At 39.9% G+C, this 18410-nt stretch overlaps 1 protein-coding gene across 3 annotated transcripts in view; it reads right to left on the reverse strand.

Annotated features, from left to right (window-relative positions):
* dachd (dachshund d) overlaps positions 1 to 18410 on the reverse strand; it is a 357117-nt gene that overhangs the window by 92496 nt on the left and 246211 nt on the right. For all 3 annotated transcript variants that reach the window (XM_057853366.1, XM_057853365.1, XM_057853364.1), the window contains exon 4: positions 164 to 336. In XM_057853366.1, coding sequence (XP_057709349.1) covers positions 164 to 336 — 173 coding nt within the window. The remainder of the gene's footprint in view (positions 1 to 163; positions 337 to 18410) is intronic.

Consider the following 18410-nt stretch of genomic DNA (forward strand, 5'->3'; position numbering starts at 1 on the left):
TTTTATGTAAATATCCCATAATACAGTGAGGACAGCTGTGGCTTATAGTCCAGTGCGGCTTATCTATGAACAGATGCCATTTTCGTATCAAATTTGGTGGGGAGGGGCCTAATAGCTCGACAATTACGGTAAATATAACTGTATGAAATGTATGAAAAGTTACCTTTATGACAGAGGTGACCATTCTCGAGGGCAGGCTCTGACCCTGCGCGGCAGCGGCCATGTTGGCGATGGTACTAAGGTGGTTCATCTGGCTCATAGCCATGGTGACGGAAGCCGGCGGCAGACTGACGGGGATCAGCGGGTGGGGCATCATCATGAAGGGTAGTTCCAGGCCTGTCATGAAGAGAAGAGTCGTTGGTTACTCAACGATCCGTATCATGACCGGGATATTCACAAGGGTGAAACTTCCGGAACTCGCCGAAAGAGATATCCCCATTCTGTTAATCCTGCAATCCCCATAACCCTTAAAAAGTCCAATAACACTTTAGATGAAGCAATTAAATAATTCTCCATGTTAACATAATAGACATCAATGTTTTACTACGCGTTAATAATAGAGAAGGAATGCAATGATAATAAAGAAAACGGGAATAAAAACTATCCACACAGTCGTTCGCAAGTTTACACAGCAGTAAAAAGGAATCAATTATTCGGAGATGAATAAAAAATATGGGAATATTATGGAAATTGTCTCAATATATAAATATAAAAACGGCAGCAAAAACAAAGGCAATCTTGAAAGCCGCCATTACTAGCGACGCGCGCTAATGACAAACGCGGCGGAGGTTAATTATATCAGCCTATCAGTCGGTATAATGAAGGCGCTTCAGTCCCTTTCATATATACGTACGGGCACGCGTTATTCCATTCCGGGCATCAGACGTATCTTTTAAATTATTCAATTGCAGTCCGCCGACGAACGCCTAATTGGGGGAAATTGAAGACGTTTAAACAGCAAAGAGAGCGGAATAATAAAGATACCGCGGGGGGTTCGTAGTTAGCAGTGCGCTGTGCTCCTTTCATGAAAACCGGGCAACTTTCAGAAGGTCAAAGTTAGGTATCTACACCCAATCCCCCCGCCCTTCCCCTCGTCGTCCGTCCCCGCTAGGCTCGACGAGGACTTTGAACGGCTGAGGATCAAACGTAACTGTGAACAGTTTGGTCTCGTTCCTGCGACGTTCCCTTTAAAGACAACCTCATAGACACCGGGAAACTGATTGAGCTTTGTTTCCCTCTCTCTCTCACTTGGCAGACCGGTTCAAGGTAATGAAAAAAAAAAAGCTGATCCACAAAAAAACAACTCTGACAAAACATCAGTCGCTAAAGGGCAAGGAGATCTGCATGGCGACAACTCTAAAGAGAAGGACACTGGTTTGAAATGAAAGGGTTCTTTTTTCCAAAAGCGAGCATTGATTTCCATAAGAAAGATGCCTCGGTGGAGAGTCTTCCCAAACAATATAAAGGATTAAAGCGAGCACCTTGTATCAGCGCTCGGACTGAATCAATTACTGCTCAGCAGGCAAAGCTCAATTAAAACAAAAACCAAAAAAATGATTGTGGGGTGCTTAATGTAGGACAACATGGAGAGGGGCTTGGCAATCCATCAGCCATTCAAGGCTCCTTAAGGGCCTCTCAGGTAGGGATGCATTACACCCAGGGCCATTTGTGTCCTCCCTTTCCAAAATACAGAGAACTCGTTGCCACTTGTCCTTGACGCGGAAGACTACATCTCTGTTCAGGGTATTAAGAGTCGCTTTCAGTAGCTGCCCAGCACCTTTCATTTCCCTCTTGTCCCAAAGTGGCTGCCCTTGCTTTAAATCCCATTCAAGGGAAAGCAGGAGAATGTAGCACAGGTTAACAAGACCTTGCCAACTTCATATGGTTTGAGAGTGAATAGATCTAAAGGAGGGGACTGTTGTGTTCATCAGTGCCGCAACTAAAAAACAAAACAAACTACAAACGGCAATTTCTGGAGAAATTACTCCGGTCTTCGCCGTGTGGAGATACATATCTTAGCCCCGCCCAGGATGGTTTGGAGATATTTCGGGGACAATATCTGGTCACTTCCTGTTGATTTGGGGACATTTATGGGGCGTGGGCTGATCATATCAGGTCATTCGGGAACATTTGGGGGCGTAGCCTGGTCATATCAGGTCATTTGGAAACATTTGGGGGCGTAGCCTGGTCATTTCAGGGCATTTAGGGATATATGGGGGTCGTGGCCTTGTCATATCAGGTCATTTGGGAACATTTGGGGGCGTAGCCTGGTCATATCAGGTCATTTGGAAACATTTGGGGGCGTAGCCTGGTCATTTCAGGGCATTTAGGGATATATGGGGGTCGTGGCCTTGTAATATCAGGTCATTTGGGAACATTTGGGGGCGTAGCCTGGTCATATCAGGTCATTTGGAAACATTTGGGGGCGTAGCCTGGTCATTTCAGGGCATTTAGGGATATATGGGGGTCGTGGCCTTGTCATATCAGGTCATTTGGGAACATTTGAGGGCGTAGCCTGGTCATATCAGGTCATTTGGAAACATTTGGGGGCGTAGCCTGGTCATTTCAGGGCATTTAGGGACATATGGGGGCGTGGCCTAGTCATGTCAGGTCATTTGGGAACATTTGGGGGCGTAGCCTGGTCATATCAGGTCATTTGATATTTAGGGGCGTGGCCTGATCATATCAGGTCATTTGGAAACATTTGGGAGGCGTGGCCTGATCATTTCAGGTCATTTGGAAACATTTGGGGGCATGGCCTGGTAATTTCAGGGCATTTAGGGACATATGAGGGGCGTGGCCTAGTCATATCAGGTCATTTGGGAACATTTGGGGGCGTAGCCTGGTCATATCAGGTCATTTGGAAACATTTGGGGGCGTGGCCTGGTCATTTCAGGGCATTTAGGGACATATTGGGGCGTGGCCTAGTCATATCAGGTCATTTGGGAACATTTGGGGGCGTAGCCTGGTCATATCAGGTTATTTGGGAACATTTAGGGGCGTGGCCTGATCATATCAGGTCATTTGGGAACATTTGGGAGGCGTGGCCTGATCATATCAGGTCATTTGGAAACATTTGGGGGCGTGGTCTGGTCATTTCAGGGCATTTAGGGACATATGAGGGGCGTGGCCTTGTCATATCAGGTCATTTGGGAACATTTGGAGGCGTGGTCTGATCATATCAGGTCATTTGGAAACATTTGGGGGCGTGGCGTGGTCATTTCAGGGCATTTAGGGATATGTGGGGGTCGTGGCTTAGTCATATCAAGTCATTTGGGAACATTTGGGAGCGTAGCCTGGTCATATCAGGTCATTTGGGAACATTTAGGGGCGTGGCTGATCATATCAGGTCATTTGGGAACATTTTGGGGGCGTGGCTGATCATATCAGGTCATTTGGGGGCATGTCCTATTGATTTCTGGTTATTTTTCTGTTTATTTGGGGACATTGGGGGACACTCTTTTGGATCATCCAAATGCTCTCTAGTGAACCGCAGATGGGCCTGGACGTGTACTGGCTTAAGCAGGGGGACACGTCTGGCAGTGCAGGATTTGAGTCGCTGGTGGTGCATTGTGTTACTGATAATAGCCATTGTTACTGTGGTCCCAGCTCTCTGTAGGTCATTCACTAGGTCCCCGCGTGTGGTTGTGGGATTTTTGCTAACCGTTCTTGTTATCATTTTGACGCCACGGGGTGAGATCTTGCATGGAGCCCCAGATCGAGGGAGATTATCAGTGGTCTTGTATGTCTTCCATTTTATAATAATTGCTCCCACAGTTGATTTCTTTACACCAAGCGTTTTACCTATTGTAGATTCAGTCTTCCCAGCCTGGTGCAGGTCTACAATTTTGTCTCTGGTGTCTTTCGACAGCTCTTTGGTCTTGGCCATAGTGGAGTTTGGAGTGTGACTGACTGAGTTTGTGGACAGGTGTCTTTTATACCGATAATGAGGTAAAACAGGTGCCATTAATACAGGTAACGAGTGGAGCATCGTTAGAAGAAGTTAGACCTCGTTAGAAGAAGTTAGACCTCTTTGACAGCCAAAAATTTTGCGTGTTTGTAGGCGACCAAATACTTATTTTCCACTCTAAGTTGGAAATAAATTCTATAAAAATCAAACAATGTGATTTTCCGTTTTTTCCACATTCTGTCTCTCATGGTTGAGGTTTATCCATGTTGACAATTACAGGCCTCTCTAATCTTTTCATGTCTGACAACTTGCACAATTGGTGGTTGACTAAATACTTATCTGCCCCACTGTACATCATAACTTTTAACACCCAGATATGAAAATTCCATACTTTTCCAAGACTTTTTAAGGCATTATTTCCAAATTCAATAATTCAATGCTTTTAAGGCTTTTTAAGACCCAGCGGGAATCCTGAATATCTTTGACAGGTATATGCTCGTTCACTTTTATACTAATTCTTTCAATATTTGTTGGTATTGCACTTTCCGATCTAGAAGTTTAGAAGTGATGAGGAAGCTAATTCTGTCTGTGCGTAAACAAAGCGTTCGGAGTCATTTACCGGAAGTGAGCCTGAGGGAGATGCAAAGGTGAGCTCCGGTTTGCCGTCATTAAAACTACAAATCACTTAATACCGACGTAAACAGCTCAGCTATTATGTTCATGCCTGGCTAAGCAAAGATCGGAATCAGAGGACAAACAGAGAGAATCAAAAATGCTGGAATTTTGAAACGATTAAAAATTGCTGTGGGCGTGATAATACGCCACCGTCAATCTCGATACAAACACTGCGTTTCTGCAGACAAATATAATAGAACGAAGGAAACGGAAGCTTCTTAGTGTTTTAACTTTTGTTTAGCTAGGTGTCCCCTGACAAAAATTAAACCAAATCCTACTTGGCACTTTATTATCTCTTCAATAGAATGATTTATTGTTTGTAGAGCCAAGGAAGCACAACGAGAGAAGCAGGAGATTACATTTCCAGCCAGAGCTCAAGCTTGATCTCGTTTTCCGCAGAATAAAACGGGGAAAAAAAAGGTTCTCGACAAACAATAATGTCAGCTGTAATTGATCAGAGGTCGCCGGCTGGGCCCACGGTAACGGCGCACTATTTAAGCGACAATCTGCCCAGACGCTTTTCAGACGCTGGCTAATGAAGCTGTCTGTCTAGGGCTATTTACCTTCTCTTAACTGGACGGCAGGAGATGTACTGTAAGAGACAGCGCCGGAGAGGATCTGTGAAATAGGACCTGCACACGCCTGAGGAATGGCTAATTGGTTGGCGCCGCCCGAGCTTGGGATCTGGCGCTAATTAAATGCCTTGTTTAAAGCCTATCTATCTTTGTTTGGAGCGCCGGAACAATGCATCCTCGACAAACATTCCTGGTGGTTATCCTTTGAGTTTGATTTCAATTGGATGAGACAAAAGGACCGATGTGTTTGACCACTAAGCCTTTTGGTTTTTGTTTTTTTTTCGTGTTGAGTAGCTTCTCCCATCTCTCTGATCCTGTCAAACATTCCAATATGCTGGCTAAATGGGCTAAATCGCCGCTCGATGCACAATTCAATCACAGTACGTCTTAATTAAAGGGAACCTCGGACTTAAAGATTTGTAGGCTCAAATAAACCACAATTGTTGTCTTTTACTAAAATATGTTATGAGGAACACATATATTATTGCCATTGATTTTAAAATCTATAATATTTAGTTAGGGGTGTCAAACAATTAAAATTTTTAATCGAGTTAATTGCAGCTTGAAAATTAATTAATCTTAATTAATCACAATTAATCGCAATTCAAACCATCTATAAAATATGCCATATTTTTCTGTAAATTATTGTTGGAATGGAAAGATAAGACACAAGATGGATATATACATTCAACAAACGGTACATAAGTACTGTATTTGTTTATTATAACAATAAATCAACAAGATGGCGTTAACATTATTAACATTCTGTTAAAGCGATCCATGGATAGAAAGACTTGTAGTCCTTAAAAGATAAATGTTAGTACAAGTTATAGAAATTTTATATTAAAACTAGGGCTGTCAAAATTATCGCGTTAACGGGCGTTAATTAATTTTTTAAATTAATCACGTTGAAATATTTGACGCAATTAACGCAGATTACCCGCTCAGACAGATTTAAATGGCGGTACAGTGAAACACCACTTGTTAATTGTGTTATATGGAGTTTTGCCGCCCTCTGCTGGCGCTTGAGTGCGACTGATTTTATAGGCTTCAACCACCCTTGCATTGTGTAAGTAATTATTGACATCAACAATGGCGGGCTACTAGTTTATTTTTTGATTGAAAATTTTACAAATTTCATTAAAACGAAAACATTAAGAGGGGTTTTAATATAAAATTTCTATAAATTGTACTAAATTTTTTCTGTTTCTGTCTTTCTATCCATGGATTGCTTTAACAGAATGTTAATAATGTTAATGCCATCTTGTTGATTTATTGTTATAATATACAAATACAGTCCTTATGTACCATATGTTGAATGTATATATCCATCTTGTCTTGTCTTTCCATTCCAAAAATAATTTACAGAAAAATATGCCATATTTTATAGATGGTTTGAATTGCGATTAATTGCGATTAATTACGATTAATTAATTTTTAAGCTGTAATTAACTCGATTAAAAATTTTAATCGTTTGACAGCCCTAATTAAAACCCTTCTTAATGTTTTCGTTTTAATAAAATTTGTAAAAATTTCAATCAAAAAATAAACTAGTAGCCCGCCATTGTTGATGTCAATAATAACTTACACAATGCTCATGGGTGCTGAAGCCTATAAAATCAGTCGCACCCAAGTGCTAGCAGAGGGCGACAAAACTCCGAAAAACACAATTAACAACATGACATTTCACTGTGCTGTCATTTTAATGTGAGCCGGGCATGTGCGTTAATTGCGTCAAATATTTTAACGTGATTAATTTAAAAAATTAATTAACGCCCGTTAACGCGATAATTTTGACAGCCCTATATTTAGTACAAGCTTTGACTTACAGAGGGCGCCATGTTTCAAGCGCGCAATGCACGCTGGGGGTGCTGAAGCGGTTGGGCTGGATTGGGAGAATAGCTGTGCTAGCTAGCAAGCAAAGCTAGTATGACCACTGGCATGATTTTGACACATTCTGCTGCTGGTAAGATTGTTTTGTTACATGTGGGATGAGTTCCAAACATCTTAACTGCATCCAATTCCAGCTGCTCATCAGCAGTGTCTTTACACCGATCCTCGGCGGCTTGCCGAGATATTAACTTGCTACCATTTGACAGTTGTTATATCCCTTTGTTGCATCATTGCCTAGTTTTTTTTTTTTCCTGTTTGTCTGCCTCTCACCGCGGTTTTCCCTGATTTTATTTATTTATTTTTTTTACTGTGTTCACAATGTGATAGCCCGGAAGTGGTGCCCAGTGACGTCACCACCCAGAGTGCATTGCGTGAGTGAATAGGCTACTCATGTGACACCACCTCAGTGCAGACAACGACCAGTTGGCTCAGACGTTGACCCGCTATATAAAAAATAACACCGTCGCGCCTGTGCACATCGTCATACTTTGAAGCTCAAATTGAAACGTCATCAACAATAGGAGAGTGGAATTCCATTATGGAAGCATGATGGGAAAAATTATGACCAATAGGGCAGCAGGATCGTATGGCGTGACATTTCAAAGCAGGAAGCACATATGCATCTTTTACTGTATTGGGGTGGCGTGGCTCAGTGGTAGAGTAGTCGTCCCCCAACCCAGAGGTTGTGGGTTCGATTCTTCGCCCTGATGAACTCGCCTAAGTATCCTTGAGCAAGATACTGAACCCCATGTTGCTCCTGGTGCTGCGTCACCAGTAGGTGAATGGCGCGATAGTGTAAAGCGCTTTGAGCGCCTTGAAAGGTGGAAAAGCGCTATATAAGTGTAACACCATTTACCACCATTTGTACAGTTGTATGAAAAAGTATCTGAACCTTTAGGAATTTCTCACATTTCTGCATAAAATCACCATCAAACTTGATCGGATCTTTCTCAAAATCACACAGATGAAACTACAGTGTCCGCTTTAACTAAAACCACCCTTACATTTATAGGGTTTCATATCTTAATGAAAATAGCATACAAACAATGACAGAAGGGCGGAAAATAAGTAAGTGAACCCTCTGCCTATGGACACTTAAAAACCATTTGAAATCAATTTTTACCAAACATTTTAAGTCAGGTGCGTGCTCAATCACTGATGAGTGGTTTAAAGCTGCCCTGCCCACTATAAAACACACACCTGGTAGGAAAGGTCTTGATGACAAGCATTGTCTGATGTGCATCATGGCTCGGTCAAAAGAGCCGTCTGAAGACCTGCGATCAAGTATTGTTGATTTGTATGAAGCAGAGAAAGGATACGAAACCATTTTTTAAAGTCTGGATGTTCATCAATCAGCAGTCAGAAGTTGTCTACAAATGAAGTTTGGCACTGTTACTTCTCTCTCAAGGAGTAGCCGTCCAACAAAGAAGACGCCAAGAGTTCAGCGTAGAATACTCAGAGGTAAAAAAAGAACCCTGGACTAGAGTGTCTGCTCAAAGACTTACAGAAATCACTGGTACAGTCCACTATACAGTATATGTGTATACATCAACTATATGTAAAACTAAGGCCAAGAATGGTGTTCGTGGGAGGACTCCACTGCTGTCTTAAAAAAAAAAAAAAAAAGCCACTGCTGTCTTAAAAAAAAAATTTTTGTTGCTCGTTTAATGTTTGCAAAAAGGCACTTGGACACTCCACAGAAGTTTTGGCAAAATATTTTGTGGACTGATGAAACCAAAGATGAATTGTTTGGTAGTAACACACAACGTCATGTGTGGAGGAAAAATCATCAACACCTCATCCCCACCGTGAAGCATGGTGGAGGGAGCATCATGATTTGGGGCTGTTTTGCTGCCTCAGGGCCTGGACAACTTGCAATCATTAATGGAAGAATGAATTCAAAAGTTTAACGGGATGTTTTCCAGGAAAACCGGATGCTGTCTGTCAGACAGTTGAAGCTAAAAAGAGGATGGATGCTACAACAAGACAATGATCCAAAACACAGAAGTAAATCAACTTCAGAATGGTTTCAGGAGAACAAAATACACCTTCTGGAGTGGCCAAGTCAAAGTCCAGACTTGAACCCCATTGAGATGCTGTGGCATGACCTAAATACTAGAGGTGCACGATAATTATTGGTTCGATAATTATCGGTCCAATAATAGAAATTATGACGTCATCCCAATAAATCCAATAACATTATTTATCGGTCTGATACTGTATTATGTTTTTGCCACGGTGTCGGTGGATTAGGAAGTGTGCGTTTGTTTTCACTCCTGTTTTGCCAGTATGCAAAGTTGTTTGTTTTTTTTACTGTTCTAGAGGCCATATTTTTCCATCACTGAGTGATTAAACTTACTATATCAATTAGCAAATGTTTGCATTTTACAGTGTTAGTTATAAGTTAGTAAGTTCTTGAGAGACCTTTTGGTTATTGTTAGGCTTGCTGTCCTATAATTGCCAGGTTAAGAAAGTTGTTTCATGGGCCAAGACCACAAGTCTCCTCTCCTGTTGCACCAAATGTATTATCTGGTGACAAAGCACAATACCTGTTTGGTTTATGTTTGTTTTAGTTCAGTGCTCATTTTTTAGGGGAATGCCTAGTCAATGATATTGACTGATTGTGATTGACTCAAATTATATTTATTTGAAAAAATAAATATTAAAAAAACTGTTCTTGTCTTTGTATAAACTTCATGTCATCATGAAAATTCTGGTTAGGTCAAAGGCAAATCTATGCTGAATCCACCAGTAGTATTTTTGATTTACATGTGTTCAAAAACGCGGGTGAATATACATTTTTAAATTATATATATATTAGAGGGGTCTGATCACGTCATTTTCAAAGTATCGGAATCAGCAAAAGAATATCGGGCTTGCCTTTTTTTTAAATATATATATATTTTTTAATTAAATCGTTTTCTAATTGTATTTAACGTTACAGACATAATATGTTACACTCATCCAGAGTCTTTAGTTTTGGCTTAAGGTAGGGTTATCAAATTTATCCCGAAAATGGCGGTAATTAATTTTTTAAAAAATGTATCACGTTAAAATATTTAACACAATTATTGCATGCGCTGCACGACCCACTCACGCATTGTCGCGCTCAATCTGCAATGGCGCCGTTTTACCTATATAGAGAGCTAAAAGGCAGCGTAAATCGAGTAGAGTGAATTTTGGAAGCCTATGGAGCCTGGGGAAGCAATGTAGTAATTGAACTTTTTCTTAACACCCTATGTTATTTCCCAACGCAGAGAAGATATATCAATTGGTAGCACTACGCACAGTCATGGTTCCACTTCCCATCATGCATTTGGGCATGGCTACAGTATCATTTACTGAAAGCTTAACAAATACATTAGATGGCAATATTTAGTCACAATATACAAAGTCACATTTATCCTTTAGGAACTACAAGTCTTTCTATCCGTGGATCCCTCTCACAGAAAGAATGTTAATAATGTTAATGCAATCTTGAGGATTTATTGTCATAATAAACAAATACAGTACTTATGTACTGTATGTTGAATGTATATATGGGTTCGAGTTTTATTCATTTTTTTCTTAATGCATTGCCAAAATGTACAGTACTGTGCAAAAGTTTTAGGCAGGACACAGTACTGTGCACAGTACTGTATATGATTGGGAAAAATTATCGGGAATGATTGGAATTGAATAGGGAGCAAAAAAAAGCAATCGGATCGGGAAATATCGGGATCGGCAGATACTCAAACTAAAATGATCGGGATCGGATCGGGAGCAAAAAAAACATGATCGGATCAACCCTAATATATATAATTATCGGTTATCGTATCGGTATCGGCCTTGAGGAGCAGGAAGTTATCGATATTGGTATCGGTTTCAAAAAATGGATATCGTGCACCCCTACTAAAGACAGCGATTTATGCCAGACATCCCTGGAATCTGACTGAACTACAGCAGTTTTGTAAAGAATAATGGGCCAAGATTAGCCCTGATTGATGTACCAGACTGATCTGCAGCTACAGGTAGCGTCTGGTTGAAGTTATTGCTGCCATAGGGGGGCCAGAAAATATTAAACGTGATTGTTCACTTACCTATTTTTCCCCCTTCTGTCTTTGTTTGCATACTATCCTCATTAATATATGAATACCTATAAACGTTTGGGTTGTTTTAGTTAAAACAGATACTGTTTTTTCATCTGTGTGATTTTGACAAAGATGGTGATTTTATGCCGAAATGTGAGAAATTCCAAAAGGTTCGGATACTTTTTCATACCAATGTGACTGTATAGTATTTTTCTCCCGTAACCTGAAATTTCTTTCTTAACAAGAGGCAATATTTTCCAGTTTAAACGTCTCGGAACCTGATAATTACGTTTGTACAGATGTTTGGAAGTAGAGGTACCTCTGTATATGGAACAATCAAGCTGCCAGGTTAGTGAAAATGGGTAGCAGAATAAGAATTTATAAATTAAGCCACAATAGTCTAAATTCTCAAATACCAATAACAAAACTACTGTACATGACTAATACAAGTGAACCAAGTCAAAGTCAGTCAGTTGTTCTTCTGTAAAAATAAACTTCTATCAACCCCAAAATTCAGTTTTTATAGCTTGATTAATGGCATTGCAGGAAAATATCCCTTAACTGCTGTGAAATAATTAAAAGATGTGTTTAAATTACACAAACATTTTCCGGAAAATAATAATATGCTGCAAGAGAATTTCCCAGAAGGCCATTTACACTCTCTCTTAAAGGGCGTAAACAAGGCAGTTCTCATTTAAGTGAGCTTATAAAATGCCCCCATGTCGCAACGAAGGTGAGGTATGGATAACCTTTGTTGTGGTCATATCAAGCATTTGCAGGGCCCCGAGAGGAAATGAACAGTGAGACGTTTGGCGGTCTTTAGCGCTAATCAGCTCTTCATCTTTATTAGAATGTTCTCCGTTGAAAAAAAATACTTCGTTTTTGGAAGCCTGGCGGATACGACATCAAACGTAGAGAACCTCCATAAATGTGTTTTGTTGTCTGGAGTTTCGCTACCACTTACATTACGCACAGACGCGCACACGCAGATGGCAGGTTGAGTCCAGGCAGGCGAGTCCTGGTTCTCATTAAAGTGGGAGGAAGGTATCTGCCTTTGATGTAGCCACCCACAGCCCCACAGTGTCATTGAATGCACCGCGGAAGAAAACCTTTTGTGTTGACGCACTTAATGTTGATCATAAAGCAAACATGTTGCCTTTGTTATATCCTCCTGCGCGCACACACACGAGGGAACGGATGCCGCCAAGACGACGTAAACACGAAAGCTAGGATAATAACATACTATAGGTGCACGCCGAGACATCCCGACATGAAACACATGCAAACAATATGCTTTACATTCCACAGGCTATTTGGAAACAAATCAAACTGAGGTGCGTCAACGACTGATATTTCCTGTTAGAATGGCAATTAAATTGCTTTCCAGTGCCTTCATCTGCACCATAACAGTTCAAATCTCACAACTTTTCAATGTTCACCTGATCAATGGTATGAGTTCAGTTGATTTTTTCTTTTTTCACAGACAAAGGTTCAAAGCAGTACTTTAATAGCAATACTCAAATAGTAGGGCGGGGGGGTGGCGCATGTGACCTTGAGGAACATACTTTTTTGCTGTACTAGAATAAAGTGTAATTGCACATACACTCAGTGGGTGGCAGTGGTTCTATCATTTTCAGCGTGCGCGCAGTATTTTTTTAACCAAACAAGAGCACACAGCAAAGAGCACTTGAGATATGAAAAGCTAAGACGAGCAAATATGACGGAACGAATGTAGCATTTGGCTTTTGGCTTTGACATTTAGTACAGCGGGACACGAGGAAAGACCAGTCTGTTTACTTTGGCTCATAATGTTCGCAGCGGACAGCAGGAATTTTTTTTTCAGCGAAAATGTGCCGTATATTGCCAACAATCGTCCCGCTTTGTCAGTGTTACATCGGTTAATCTGCAAGCACTGTTAGCATCATATAAAGTGGCATAACAAGTTGCTCAGTGTAAAATAATCCCACACCATAGCAAAGGAGCTGATACTGCCGGCAGCAAAAAAAAAAAAACAACTGCCGCTCTGTCCAATGACCCTGTCGTTTTAGTTCTATTAATTAATTTTTGTCGTTTTGGTCTAATTGTTTGGCATCTTGAGTTAATGTTGCTAACCAATTTGAATTTATTATTATTTATTGATTTTATTAAATTTTAATTTTCAGTGTCACACGGTCAAAAAATGTATTGAGTGTATTTTTACAGTATGGATTTTTTTTTTTTTTTTTTTTTACACTTTATTGTAAATTGATCTATATTACTTTTTTCTTTAATATTAAAAATGACACAATGTCAAGCAGAGATGTACTTATAATAATGATAAGAATTTTATAGACAAATGATACTACAGTATATTTACAGTGGCGGCAGAGAGTATGGGAGGGGGGCGCTGAACATTTATGTCTTCCTTTGGGGCAGCGTAACGGAAAATAATTGAGAAGCACTGGTTTAAAGTGATCCTCTACCTTAAATACATGTAGGCTCTAATGAACCACAATTGTTCTCTTGTACTAAAATATGTTGTTAGAAACACATCAAATGTTGAATCAGTGGCAATATTTTATCATATTTAGTACATATTTTGACCGATAGTTGGCGCCATGTTTTGCGGGCTCGCACTGATGACATAAATGGGATGTTTCCAAATGTGTAGCGTGTACAACAATTGCGTACTGCTGCCTAAACTCGCTTAGTAAAATGCCACGATGTGCTGCTTTTGGATGCAATTTCCAGTCAAATGGAAACAAGGGAAGTGAAGTGAGTGGTCAAGGTCGAATTATTATTTTTAGTGAATAAATGTGCATAAGTGGAAGCTTCTCCCCCTTTTTGGTCCCTGTATGCACGTATCCTACCCACCACGCGTTACAACTGGCGCCCGAACATTTTTCCTGGATCCTCAGTCAAGTAAGGGATCCATCTATTATCTGGATCCGACGGTCCCACCGCGTCTGCATAATTGGTTTCGGATCTGTCTGTTTTTTTGTTATTTGTCGGTCCCACAGCGGCTTTTCGGTTCAGTCCATTTTGTCTATTTCCAGTCAAATGGTAACAAGTGGAGTGACGTAAGTGGTCAAGGTGTAGTTACCCCAGTCAAAAATTGTATGCCCCGGCCGGAGCCATATGGAGGTAGATTTGTGCCTTTATTATTTAATTTTTAAAAATTGCTTCAAAAAAAAAAAAAAAAAAAAAAAAGTTGCTTCAATTAAAAAAAAAAAGTGTTTGAATGCAAAAATAAATTTGAAACCCAAAAAACTAAAAAAAAAAAAAAAAAAAATGCATGTGAAAGCTATTTTTCTGTGATTAATTTTTTTTGTTTTTCATTGAAGTCAAGTTTTTTTTTATATTGAAGCAACTTTTTGATTGAAGTACTGTTGATATGTGTTTGAGCCACATTTTGGCTACGACATTTATCTCTTTATTATTCAATCAAAACAAAGTTGCTTCAATAAAAAAAAAAAAAATAAAATAAAATAAAGTTGCTTCAATAAGAATATATATTTTCAACCAAAAAAAAGTCACTTCAATAAAAAAAAAAAAAAAATGTATTTGAATGCAAAAATAAATTTGAAACTCGAAAAACTAAACACAAAAAAATGCACGTGAAAGCTATTTTTCTGTGAATATTTATTTATTTATTTTTTTCATTGAAGTCAAGTTTTTTTTATATTGAAGCAACCTTTTGATGGAAGTAATGTTGATATATGTTTGGGCCACATTTTGGCTACGACATTTTCCTCTTTATTATTCAATCAAAAAATAAGTTGCTTCAAAAAAATATAGATTTTCAAAAAGAAAAAAATCACTTCAATCAAAAAAAGAATTTTGATCATAGAAAAAGGTTTTTGAATGCGACAAAATATTTGAGATTGAAAAATATGCATTTGAATATTTTCAATCAAAGAAAAATTAGAGTGGAAAATAAGTATTTGGTCACCTACAAACAATTAAGATTTCTGGCTGTCAAAGAGGTCTAACTTCTTCTAACAAGGTCTAACGAGGTCTAACGAGGCTCCACTCGTTACCTGTATTTATGGCACCTGTTTTAACTCATTATCGGTACAAAAGACACCTGTCCACAAACTCAGTCAGTCACACTCCAAACTCCACCATGGCCAAGACCAAAGAGCTGTCGAAGGACACCAGAGACAAAATTGTAGACCTGCACCAGGCTGGGAACACTCAATCTGCAAGAGGTAAAACGCTTTGTGTAAAGAAACCAACTGTGGGAGCAATTATTAGAAAATGGAAGACAAACAAGACCACTGATAATCTCCCTCGATCTGGGGCTCCATGCAAGATCTCACCCCGTGGCATCAAAATGATAACAAGAACGGTGAGCAAAAATCCCAGAACCACACCTAGTGAATGACCTATAGAGAGCTGGGACCACAGTGACAAAGGCTACTATCAGTAACACAATGCGCCGCCGGGGACTCAAATCCTGCACTGCCAGACGTGTCCCCCTGCTGAAGCCAGTACATGTTCAGACCCGTCTGCGGTTCACTAGAGAGCATTTGGTTGATCCAGAAGAGGACTGGGAGAAAGTGTTATGGTCAGATGAAACGAAAATAGAACTTTTTGGTTGAAACGCAGGTTCTCGTGTTTGGAGGAGAAAGAATAATGAATTGCATCTGAAGAACACCATACCCACTATGAAGCGTCATTCTTTGGGGCTGTTTTTCTGCAAAGGGACCAGGACGACTGATCTGTGTAAAGGAAAGAATGAATGGGGCCATGTATCGAGAGATTTTGAGTGAAAATCTCCTTCTGTCAGCAAGGGCATTGAAGATGAGACGTGTCTGGGTCTTTCAGCATGACAATGATCCCAAACACACAGCAAGGGCAACAAAGGAGTGCCTTCGTAAGAAGCATTTCAAGGTCCTGGAGTGGCCTAGCCAGTCTCCAGATCTCAACCCCATAGAAAATCTGTGGAGGGAGTTGAAAGTCCGTGTTAGCCAACGACAGCCCCAAAACATCACTGCTCTAGAGGAGATCTGCATGGAGGACTGGGCCAAAATACCAGCAACAGTGTGTGAAAAGCTTGTGAAGAGTTACAGAAAACATTTGGCCTCCGTTATTGCCAACAAAGGGTACCTAACAAAGTATAGAGATGAACTTTTGGTATTGACCAAATACTTATTTTCCAAGCATTTTACCTATTGCAGATTCAGTCTTCCCAGCCTGGTGCAGGTCTACAATTTTGTCTCTGGTGTCCTTCGACAGCTCTTTGGTCTTGGCCATAGTGGGGTTTGGAGTGTGACTGACTGAGATTGTGGACAGGTGTCTTTTAAACGATAATGAGTTAAAACAGGTGCCATTAATACAGGTAACGAGTGGAGCCTCGTTAGACCTCGTTACAAGAAGTTAGACCTCTTTGACAGCCAGAAATCTTGCTTGTTTGTAGGTGACCAAATACTTATTTTCCACTCTAATTTGGAAATAAATTCTTTAAAAATCAAACAATGTGATTTTCTGTTTTTTTTGTTTTTGTTTTTCTGTCTCTCATGGTTGAGGTTTACCCATGTTGACAATTACAGGCCTCTCTAATATTTTCAAGTTGGAGAACTTATACTTATTTGCCCCACTGTATACATACAAAACAAAAAAATGCATAACCTGTGATCACACTGAAGTCAGAAAAGTTAACCACTCAGATGAATATTTAACCTGGAATAATTATGGTCGATAAATAGGCTATTGGTTAACATTTCCAGCCAAAGGTGGACTGACAGCTCAAACTGGTGCTCACTCCGGAAGCCCTGAACGTGTTTTGCATTTCCTACTCAAAGATAGGAACTTTTTTTCCCCCTTCTGTCACATTGATGATGGATCTTTCCATTTCCCCTTTAAAGAATGCATGCCATTAGACTGCCGGGATTTTAAATGATCCCATAAAAGTTAGCCCGATACACTTAAAGGACAAACACCTCTGTCTGGTTGATAATTTCAACCACATGTTACACTCCAGTGCCCAACGGAGGAAAGCAATTATTCTATAGCTCGTCAAAGCGTAGTTGTTTTCTTTCTTATCATGACTCTGCTAACATCCCTGTGTTCGGATGCGTGCTTGAAAATGCTTGAAGTTTAATTGGTTTGATTCGCCATAGGCAGTTGACTGAAAATTTTCCACAAATGAACGATTAGGTGCATGTCTTGTCTCTGTAAGTATCACATGATACAATGCTGACACCTGCGACTTATACAGTGATATGAAAAAGTATCTGAACCTTTTGGAATTTCTCACATTTCTGCATGAAATCACCATCAAATGGGATCTGATCTTTGTCAAAATCACACAGATGAAAAAACAGTGACTGCTTTAACTAAAACCACCTAAAAATTTATAGATTGTCATATTTGAATGAGGATAGTATGCAAACAATGACAGAAAGGGGAAAATAAGTAAGTGAACCATCACATTTAATATTTTTTGGCCCCCACCTTTGGCAGCAATAACTTCAACCACATGCTTCCAATGTAGATCAGTCCGGCACATTGATCAGGACTAATCTTGGTCCATTCCTCTCTATAAAACTGCCGTAGTTCAGTCAAATTCCTGGGATGTTTGGCATAAACCGCTGTCTTTAGGTGATGCCACAGCATCTCAATGGGGTTCAAGTCTGGACTTTGACTTGGCCACTCCAGAATGTATATTTTGTTATTCTGAAACAATTCTGAAGTTGTTTTACTTTTGTGTTTTGGATCATTGTCTTGTTGCAGCATCTATCCTTTTTTTTTAACCTTCAACTGTCCAACGGACAGCCTCAGGTTTTCCTAAAAAACATCCTGATAAACTTTTGAATTCATTCTTCCATTAATGATTGCAAATTGTCCAGGCCCTGAGGTAGCAAAACAGCCCCAATTTATGATGCTCCCTCCATGCTTCACGGTGGGGATAAGGTGTTTTTGTTCCATTCTTCCTCCACACATGATGTTGTGTGTTACTCCCAAACAATTCAACTTTGGTTTCATTAGTCCACAAAATATTTTGCCAAAACCTCTGTAGAGTGTTCTAGTGCCTTTTTGCAAAATTAAACAAGAAACAATGTTATTTTTAGACAGCAGTGGCTTCCTCCGTGGAGTCCTCCCATGAACACCATTCTTGGCCATAGTTTTACATATAGTTGATGTGTTCACATAGATATTGAACTGTGCCAGTGATTTCTGTAAGTCTTCAGCACACACTCTAGGGTTCTTTTTTACGTCTCTGAGTATTCTGCACTGAACTTTTGGCATCATCTTTGGTGAAAGGTAACTCCTTGGGAGAGAAGCAACAATGCCAAACTCTCT

Source organism: Corythoichthys intestinalis, chromosome 12 (genome assembly GCF_030265065.1).
Source record: "Corythoichthys intestinalis isolate RoL2023-P3 chromosome 12, ASM3026506v1, whole genome shotgun sequence".
NCBI lineage: Eukaryota > Metazoa > Chordata > Actinopteri > Syngnathiformes > Syngnathidae > Corythoichthys > Corythoichthys intestinalis.